At 41.1% G+C, this 10,324-nt stretch overlaps 1 protein-coding gene across 1 annotated transcript; it reads right to left on the bottom strand.

Moving 5' to 3' along the window:
* Positions 1 to 940: 940 nt before the first annotated feature.
* Positions 941 to 9,896, bottom strand: ythdf2 (YTH N(6)-methyladenosine RNA binding protein 2). Its single transcript, XM_034857962.1, has 6 exons — positions 9,652 to 9,896; positions 9,401 to 9,425; positions 8,067 to 8,146; positions 5,080 to 6,768; positions 2,662 to 2,727; positions 941 to 2,353 (listed from the first exon to the last, which is right to left on the bottom strand). The coding sequence occupies exons 1-6, from the start codon at positions 9,676 to 9,678 to the stop codon at positions 2,330 to 2,332; spliced, it is 1,911 nt and encodes a 636-aa protein (XP_034713853.1). The 5' UTR covers positions 9,679 to 9,896; the 3' UTR covers positions 941 to 2,329.
* Between the last annotated feature and the right edge of the window lie 428 nt (positions 9,897 to 10,324).

Below are 10,324 nucleotides of genomic sequence, written 5' to 3'. Positions count from 1 at the left end.
ATTCGCCGAGTCTATAAGCCACCATGTAGATTTAAAGCATGGGTTGCATTTCATACAGTTAATATAGGCCTACCTATATTGAGTTAACTGCTTGCAAACTGTGTCAAACCTTAAACGAGAAAGCTTCAACACCTTGGCGATAGTAAGTTCCTGTATATATAAAAAAAATGGCTTGTATGGCTCTGGAAAATCCGAAATTTAATAAATAGCAGCAGCGTTCAGCTGTTGGCTGTTTCCATAGGCTAGGCTACTTCGTGCACTTAAAGGCCACAAGGACCATCAAATAGCAAGCACATGTAACCACATATTTTAGCACAGATTAATTACGTTTTCATATTAAAAATTGTTCAACCGTTTATATTGTTGGTGATAAAAGGCTAGGCAGTTTAGTGTAATTACAACACAAATAGCAATACATACTACTCGAAGAATGTACAGGCCTTAAAGCTTGGCGCCGTCGACCCTCGGTTGAAGAGCTTGTCCTCTAGTCAGGATAGAAAGTGAACAGCAGTAAATAAAGCTGTGTCGCCCTCTCGTGGGCGCTACGTTCACTACAACCACACGGGCCGGGAGAGAAAATGGCGGATTGCAGATCATTTCAGTCAGTAAATACATACAGGTATACAAGATAAGATTTAAACATTTGCCCTGGCATCACATTTTTTTTACAATTTAAAAAAATTGCTCGAGCCTAGATATCAACTTAACAATACATAGTCCCTTTTGCAAAAATATGTTAAACGTCAGAGGTGGTGTACTTCCACAGAACATTACAAGTAGGCTACAGCATGGGAAAAACAGGTTACCAATTTGAGATATCCAAACATGTATTATGTTCCGCTTGCTTAAAGGAAAAGGACACAACACAAGCAGTCAGGTTCAACAGGCCACCCATGTGACTAAAGAAAGAAAAAGCAAATGAGAAAAACCCACACACCACTTTGTGGAGCATCTTTATTATGCCACAAATGAAAGCCAGTAGTTCTGAAAGAGGACTTTGAAATTTATTTTTTTCTTCCCAACAAGGGCATTCTCAAAAGGGTGGAAGCGGATTGTGATATTATAGTGTGTATGGTTGGCTCAACAGTCAGAAATGGAGTGTGGAGGACAAAGTGGGTTTGGAAAATAGAGAATTAAGAAATGCAGGTGAAAATGGGAAGTCAGGTTGGGAGTAGATGGGTTGAGTATGAAGGTTGGCAGAAAAACATACATTCATATAACCATCTGAGAAAAGAGAAAGATTACAAGGAATGCACATACGCGTTGCATGACAATATTGCGGAACACAGTCAAACAAGGGGAATGCACACCAGTTCTGCTTAATATACCACATTTATTACTTTTGAACTGATTAATAGAAAGAGTGGGGGCAAGGCCACTCGCATCACTGTTTTTAGAAAATGGAGGAAAGGGAAAACAAAAAAAACAAAAGCAGCCCATAGCAACGATGAATTTGTCCAAGAGAAAGAAAAAGAGGGTAAATAAAGTCCAATGAAGACTGGTAACAGAGGGCCCCAATTTTTTTAGACCATAAAATTATACACTCAGCAAGGCTCAACATAACATTTCTTCTGCTTTCAAACTCTTGACCACCCCTCCCTACTCTTCGGCTCCAGATCCTCCGTACTCTACCTTTCCCCACACACTCAGTCCAACTTTCCACATGTGAAAACAAAATAGAGGGCCATCCTGAACATCTGCAGTCCTCTCAAACAAAACCATAGCAAGCATGTACGAAACAGATTCGGGAGTGAGCGCAGTCGATACCAGTATACGTTGAAAATCCACTTGGGAGTAATCTTCACTGGGTCCTGGTTAAAGATGAGAGCATCCTCAGAAGAAAGGGGTGAGGTGGTGGGGGTATACAAAGAAAATGAGACAAACTGCCCATTCTTGCCTTTGGGACACTATAAGCCAACACTACGAATTTCTATTGGATTTGTGTATTTATGTAAGAATTACAGACTTGCTCTTGGACCATAAAACAGGATGATCCTTTCTTAAAAAAAAGAAAAGAAAAAAAAGGAAAAAGCAGCATACAAGGGAAAAGCATATGTAATGGAATGGGGTGGGGCAAAAAAGATTTCACTAAGGATGCTATGCATTTTTTTGTAGTCCTATGAATAATCGTTTCCATTTCTTTTTACTACAAGTTCGCAGGTAAGTCTTTAAAGTCAAAAGAAATCAAGAAAGTCTTCATTTAGTTTTTTTGTCCTTAGTTAATTCTTCGCCCCTATTAGAATTTCTTAGAGATCTGGGTGTAATAGGGTGGACAGGGCTTTTTTTTGGGGGGGGGGGCATTGCAGTCTTTTGACCAAAGCACCAACTGTTACTTGACTCGTCCTTGGCGCTCCTAAAACACAAATACAAAAAAAAAAACGAAGTTAAACACAACATACAAAAGGTTTGTGTTTTCAAACAGTTGACCCAGATTCCTACAAATCCTGTTTCCTTCTTTAAACGAGCCAAATGTGCACATTCCCTCCTAGCTTCCATTTGTTCATTATGAAAGTTGCAATTCTTGTCAAACTGTAAAGGACAGTTCAGATATAGTAACAGATGCAGGTTGTAGATGCTTGATTCTGCTCAAAACTCACAAACTGCAAAGACTTAATATGAACCTGAAAAATGTTTGAAATTATAACTGATGATGCAAGTTACCTGCAGCCTGTAATGACTCCTGTTGCTTGGGTTGCTGGGATATGGCTCACTGCCTTGGACCTCCACCTGTCACACACAGGAGTAAAGACTGAGTGTAACTGGAACAGACAAGTCACTAAGACCAGTTCTCGGAAACTTGGCCAAAAAGGTTACATATGCCACATTTGCACTGCATGGTATGGCTATACGCTACGCCATTTTTTCCATAAGCAAAAGTTGTGGAGCCGACCTGAGATAAATCATTGCAGACCAGCAATTTGTCAGAGATTGGTTGTCACTGCCGCAACATCATGCCCCCCCCCCCCGGGAAGCAAACCTAGTAACAAAAGTGAGTTGAGTGAGCCGTGCAGTGGAAATGAGGCATTGGAAACTAGTTGGATCAAAATCCTCTGGAAAAGCAGAGGATTGATTAAAGTCTGGCAACTTGCATTAACCACACCACTTCACGATTAGCTAAATTATAGATTACAACTCTGACATCACACAGGCATTACATTTTGGTAAAAATGTCTCACGTGCCCAATCCATAACCTAATGTTTTACATTAGCCCGTTCACTGAAAAATTTAAAAGCGTAACTGGAATTACTAATGTATGCTATAGATAAAGAGTTCATAGACCGAGGTCATCCCTTGTATCCATCACTATGCTGTCAATAAGTCCCTTAACAATCACAAGTCTTGGTGTTAATACAAGTTTTTAACATACATAATTCACCAGTTTTGGACAACTGCTGGTCAGTCTTATTAAAACGTACATGAATACACATCTAAAATGTGTTTCTCACATATTTTAAATGAATAGCTAAAGAAAACTGAGCTGCAAAATTGCTAAAACAATGAAAATACTTGAAAACAGTAACCTTTAAGCAACACATTTGTGTGGCTTTAACAGGCCATATACACGCTAGGCTTATAAAGCATACCTTAAATATACAAATATACAGTGGAGTCAATGAAGATCCAACTAAATACCAGTTCTTGGCATGAATCCAATACAATCAACACACTGACAAATAAATGCTGCTGTATCTACAGAACAAGCTTTCTCCAGGGGCCCTGGTAGCTCAGTTGGTAGAGCGGGCGCCCATATGTAGAGGTTTATTCCTCGACGCAGCGGGCCTGTGGTTCAAATCGCCTCAGACCTGCGGCCTTTTGCTGCGGGTCATCCACCCCATCCCCTTTCAATTCTTCAGCTGTCCTGTCATTAAAAGGCCTAAAATGCCCCAAAACACAATCTAAAAAATAAACATCATTTTCTACATCTAATAAAGAAAGTAGGCAAACAGCAATTAAGATGGAAGAGCTGTTATGTAAAGGAAGTAAGCCACATTTATGTTGTTTTGGCATACTTTCCCTAATTGTTGCTCGGTCAGATAAAAATATGCAAGACAACGGTGCAGGACACCAAATCCTTAGTATTACACAGTACCTTTTCACAGTAAGAAATGCAAAAGATGCATACAAGTATCACTACATTAGATGAGCTGCAATACACATTTACTGTATTTTTTGCCTCATGTTGATGCTGAAAGTTCCAATACAAAATAAACAAATTACACCTAATACCAAAATGTGTATTCAGACTGAAGGCATTTAAAAAAAAATATATTTATATATATATATATATATATATATATATATATAAAAATACATTTCACATATCTTCAGGAGAATGCAGAGCCTAGTATGTGCTGACGATAACAGAAACCCTGGAGAAGACCATCTAAAATAAACAACTTCACCACAGTACAAACCAATGAATTCAATTTCCAGATGTTCTCATGTAATCCACTCAATATTTCCATATTAGCTTTGATATAATATTAGTAATGCCAAGTAAAATTATTTCTGGTGTTCATTCTTGTGTCCATTGTTCTATTGTAAAGCAGTGCAATACATTTGAGTGAAACAGTACAAACCAGGTAAAAACACATAATACCACAGTAAAAATAGAAATAAATATCAAAAAATACCCTGTTTATAATCACAGTAAATTCTGATAAGGATCTCAATCCAGCTTTAAATCTTTGAGCTGCTCCTGAATTTCTTTGTAATGCAAAAGAAAAAGTTGTACATGCACACCCAAAACGACTTTACATAAGGCTGCTCGATATTGAGGAAAACCAATTATCATAGTCACAATTACTTTTGGTCAATATTGAAATCATGATTATTCAACACGATTTCTTGTAATGTTGCAATTATTTAATTTGTTTTTTCTAAAATAAATAAAAATAAATAAAAAAGGAAAAATAGTTTGATTATTCTTTTTTGTGATCACCAGAAACCAAGATTGTATTTGCAATTAACATTTTGATTAATTGCACAGCCCTAGCTTCATATACGGCACCTTTTTCAACACGTTAAAGCAGTGCATGCTTTAATCACTCTTTTTTTTCAACAGTAACTTTGGTTACCTTTTTCACACACTCCTCCTCCTCCTGACGCTTCTCGTAGTGAGAAAAGTCATCGAAGATGGAAGTGGTGTGTTTATATCCAGCGATGATCTTTAGCACCTGCCTGGCTTTGTCAAGTGGTACCTCCTGTGTGTCCCGAGAGTTGGTCACTGGCTTGTTTTCGTTGTTCTCTAGTCGAATGTGCCGTAGCTGACTGTTGGGAACGTCCTTAACAAAGATCCAGCGCACATCAAAACGACCCTTCCACTTGTCCTGTGACCACACGCCGGCAGACGTGTTATAGTCCACGGGTGAGCGCATCTCTGCTACGCCACAGAAGTGACCACTCCCATTGACACTGAACAGAAGATAAAGCGGCCCTTTGCCACCCAATGAACGGTAAGCTGCATCAAGCCTTTTGTTGCCATGCTCCGTGCTGCACCAGATGTTATACTTGATGGAGCGGTGGATGTCATCCTCGGAGTAGCTCTTGATGATAAACACTCTACCCTGCTTGGGATTCCAGTCAAAGTCCTTGGGGTTATAATTGTTGACCATGCGCAACTTCTCTAAGACTGGGTGAGGCTCAGAGGGGACTCCTGGAACCACACCCACACCAGATGAAGTGGGAGGTGACTGGCCTGTACCACTCCCACTGCCATCCCCAAATCCATTGGTCCGGTTCCGTGGAGGGACCCAACGAGTAGGTTGAGATGGTTGCTGTTGACTGGGAGGAGGACCCTGGGAGAGAGGAGGCTGGGGCATCTGACCCATACCTGGTTGCCCACTGGGTGGAAGCTGATGCTGCCCCATCTGGGAAACAGGGGGTACAAGCTGTCCATTGATGAGGGGCATTTGAGGGTTCCCTACAGCAGTAGCTCCAGGCTGTGGGGAAGCCTGATTGGGCGGCTGCCCATTGATGGGAATTGGGGGCACCTGCTGTGGGGTGGCGGCTTTAGGCATGTTGCCCTTGTTGTCCCAAGTGCCGATGTCCATGTTGTGTTTAATGGGCGGAGGAGGCAAATTGGCACCAGCCATGCCACCCTTGGTTTTCAGCTTGGGTTGAGGCTTGGCTGGCTTGCTGGCAATATCTGCCCAGGAGGCAGGCTTGGCAGGGGCAATTGAGACAGGAGGCATGCTTGGAGGTCCCACAGATGATACAGGGCCAAGGGGTCCTCCACCAGGTAAACCAGAGCCAATCACCTTAGGAGCCATGTCCCCATTACCACCCGGAGCAGCACCACCGATCTTTAGCCCCGCCATGCCCTGGTCAAGGCTGTTCATACCAGGTGCCTTGTTCAGGGGCTCATTGGCAGCAGGTGCAAATGGAGACTGTCCATCAATCATGGCACCCCCAAGTGAGCTGGGAGCATAGGCATAGCTGCTGTTGTAGCCAGAACTCTGCGGTGTCCCCGACTGTCCCTGAGAGCTGTTATTGCCCCATGCAGAGAAGTCGATGCCACTGGGGAAGAAGTTGAAACCGTGCTGGCCAAGGAAAGGATTGTTCCCCAGGGGGCCTGGCTGGCCAAACATAGCGTCCGGGAGGTAGTGGGGCTCCCCATTGCTCAACTGTCCATAGGAGGCCAGGTAAGGCATAGGAGGGTCCCCACCTGTGGACCATGCTGCCTCATTTAAGGAGTAGGAAAATCCTATGGAGGGGCTGTAGTAGCTGGGCATGTACGAGTCCGACATGGCCGTATAGGCATTGCTCTAAATAGAAAAATAATGAGTTTTAGTGACAAGTGGTAAACCAAATATTTGCAACAACAAACTGAAATTTAACAGATTAACATTGTTTTATTTGATACATTTATACCTTGTCATTGTAGATCCAAAAAGTCAGACAAAGATCAGAGCTGAGCAAATACATTGAGTTGTCATTTTTATTATTAATATAATAAACCAATAATTCACCACACAATGATGCATTCTTAGTATCCCTCCTCTGCTCCGAGCTGATCTGTAAATGCGCTATACATTAGGAAAAATGTTTAACAGTTTCTTTAACTAAAGGATGGTGCATTCTTCTCAGTGGAGGAAAATGCAGGTGCCATGGTTTTCATTACAGCCCACTTCAGACAGTGGGTCTGTTACTACACAGGGGAGAACCATCTACCAAAGAAATTAAATTCAAGGCCACTGAAAACCAAATATGCAGAAGCGCTCATTCCTGCTGCACAATCATTGTCTTCCTGTATAGTTCGGCAACACAAATAGCAAGGCTCCTGTTTAACAACAGACTGACATCTTAAATATCAGATACATCAAACAAAAATACGTTTTACCAAGGTAGAATTAACAAGACAACATTAGGGAGATTCTGAGCCAAACTGCAATGTCAGTATTCATCAATACATTCATAAATTGACCCAGGCGATCAGGACACTTTTACCGTTGAAACTAGATATGCGCTACTTAGGAATTGAGCTACTTTTTATCAAAATTACTGTAGATAATCATCTAGTCCATTCATTAGATATCATTTATTTGCATAGTTTACAACTTACAAAACTCTTGAATATAGAAGTTGTTTTAATGGTTTGTTACTGGTGCTTTAATAATAGAAACATTTATCCCCCCCATACTTGTGTACATAAGTCATGTCTAGTCTTTACCTTTATTTGTCAAATTTGCTGTCCTGGTTTTTGCTGTTATGTCTATTTCTGTGCAAGAACATTGACAGCAATGCAAAACCCAGGCTCAAACTCCTTGTGTGTGCACATACTTGGTCAATAAAGGAGATTCAAATTTAAATATGATACAGATTCAAAAGACAAAAACCCTCTTAAAATAAAGTCATGTACTGATGTCCAAGTTGAAACTACAACTTGTTGATTTTAAATCGATTGAGAGACGAATTAAAAGATTTATGATCAACTGAAGAAAAACTAACTTGAAGGTATTATCAAACTCGTTTGATAATTTGACGATACTGTAGCCCAAAATAATAAAAGAGGATCAACTGAAATGCAACACCTGTTGGCAAATACTGATCAATAAAAGCTTACCTGTCTGGCCTGAGTATTCAGGTAAGGCTCAAACTCATCATCATTCAAGGTATCCTTTTGGGTCACAGCTCCGTTTTGCACTGAAAAGAAAACACTGATGTAAATAGAGGGTATAGGTTTGTGTGACTACAGGGATGTGTTTAGTGACGTTATCCGGTCATCACACATCAGAATCATCACCACTTGTTACACAACAGAACCACTCCTCGCAATTATTGAGTGAGACAGGAAATGCCTGCTTGAGCATGATAAGACTTCAAATACTGTAACTGCTCATTAGGCTGCTGATTAAAACAGCATCATCTTGCATATGACAGGAATCAGTCCCAATGAAGAATTGCATGCACTTGGCACTGGTTACATATTATTGGCACAAAACACTTAAGCCATTCAGATTCTCTCATAAAGACACAAATGTGGTCTAGGTACACGCCAATAGTGTTAATTCCATAGCAGATTAAAACTAGGTCTATTGCAAGTGGACAGTTTTATGGTTAGTTTTCACAAGTTTCGGAGTGTACCGTTATAGCTGATGGTACTGTGTTCAGCGACATGGGACTAAGATAAGATGAGCTTTTCGGGACATGGACAAGTTAAATTATAACATGCAGGTTAGTAAATACATGTTAACTAACATTACAGCAAGAACAACATGATGACGGGAAAACGCGAGGCCCATTAGGACACAGAAAAAGCATGTCGGAAGACGTGTCATTTTGGGTTAACTTAGCAACCAGCTAATGTTAGCGCGATAGCTGGTTTGTTAGCTGCATGCAATGCGCAGCGTCTCCATGTTAACGAGCGCCAAGAGTCCTTTCAACATGACGGACTTTGCTAACATTAGCCGAGTGTCCAGCGTGATGGGACGGCACATGTAGCTAAATACTGCAAAAATGGGTTGCAATAACCAATAAAAAAAATAGCCTGAGTAGTAAGAATATATTCTAGCACCTGTCAGCGCATTAAAAAGCATTGCAAGTTGAACCAGGAAAAGGACGCCGATGTGTATCATGTTGCCATTTAACGTTAGCTAGTCAAGAGATAGCTAATGCTAACTGTGGGAACCTGCCATTTCAGGGATGTTGAGGAAACTCACGAATGTTGAGTTAAGTCCGAAAACATGTATGAAACACAATGTAGTTTTTCCGTTTCGTTTAAGTAGCAATTCAAAAGCAAAAACATTCACTTTAACTTAAACAGACAGGCCCATTTGCCAAGCAGCTATTGGTGACAAGCTATCGCATCCGCGCACGTAAGGTTTTCAAAGCGCACCGCACATAAAAAGATCCGCATTCACTCAACCCAATTCGATGTTAGCCAATATTTGTCCTTACCTTTATTAGCTTGGCCTTTCGGTCTCTGGATTGGGTCCAGGTGATTCATGAAGGTTTGATTTATGAGAAGAGAGGAAGGGGAAAAAATAGATGAAGAGATATATTTTCAGCAGTCAGTTCCTTTAGCAGGTGGTCAGGCCTACTGCACTACTGAGCCACAGCCGCTGCCTCTGAGCTAAGCTATCCTCGCTAGCCGTCGCGATGCTGAGAAATTTGGCCCTCGTAAATGTTCAGAAAATACCTCTCTTTACCTGTTCAAGAAGGCTGCTGGCTGACATGTCTTTCCCCCCCGGAGTCTGTGTAACTGTATTTACTCCTAAATAAAAGCGGCAGGGTGTAGAATTGGTCTAACGATTGAAGAGTTTCACCCAAGCGCCCCTATCTCTCTATTGAGCCTGGTTTCTACACAATGGCGGGCTGCAGTTTGCTTGACAGACTTCTCAACATGGCTGGGCGGCCCTCGTCAACCCACGATGGCATTTATTAACAGCGGACACGCGCCCCCTAAAGGCGTGGAGGAGCCAGATTTAACCCACGAGCTGTCACACTAATATCTAGCACGAAACGTTAACATGAATTTGATATAAAATTTATAATTTCAATGCTTAATTTGTCTAAATAAACCAATAAACTGAAACCATTAAATCACATATTACATTTAAAAATATCATTAGTGACTGTGATTTCGTAATCTATCATTATAAAACAGTTTCATTGGAGAAATTGTCTCGATTGCTTAAACAATTAAACATCTCATTGTATCTTCTGAGGTAAAAAAAAAAAAAAAAGGCCACCATTTGACAGTGAGAAGGAGCCCAATGGGCATCACTAAACAGTTCTAGTAGTTTCCTCCAGAGCAAGCAACAGTGCGACAGTGGCGAAGAAAAACTTCCTTTTAGGCAGAAACCTCGGACAGACCCAGGC

The sequence above is a fragment of the Etheostoma cragini genome, chromosome 20 (genome assembly GCF_013103735.1).
Source record: "Etheostoma cragini isolate CJK2018 chromosome 20, CSU_Ecrag_1.0, whole genome shotgun sequence".
Lineage (NCBI taxonomy): Eukaryota > Metazoa > Chordata > Actinopteri > Perciformes > Percidae > Etheostoma > Etheostoma cragini.
This window is presented reverse-complemented; position numbering and strand designations above follow the sequence as displayed.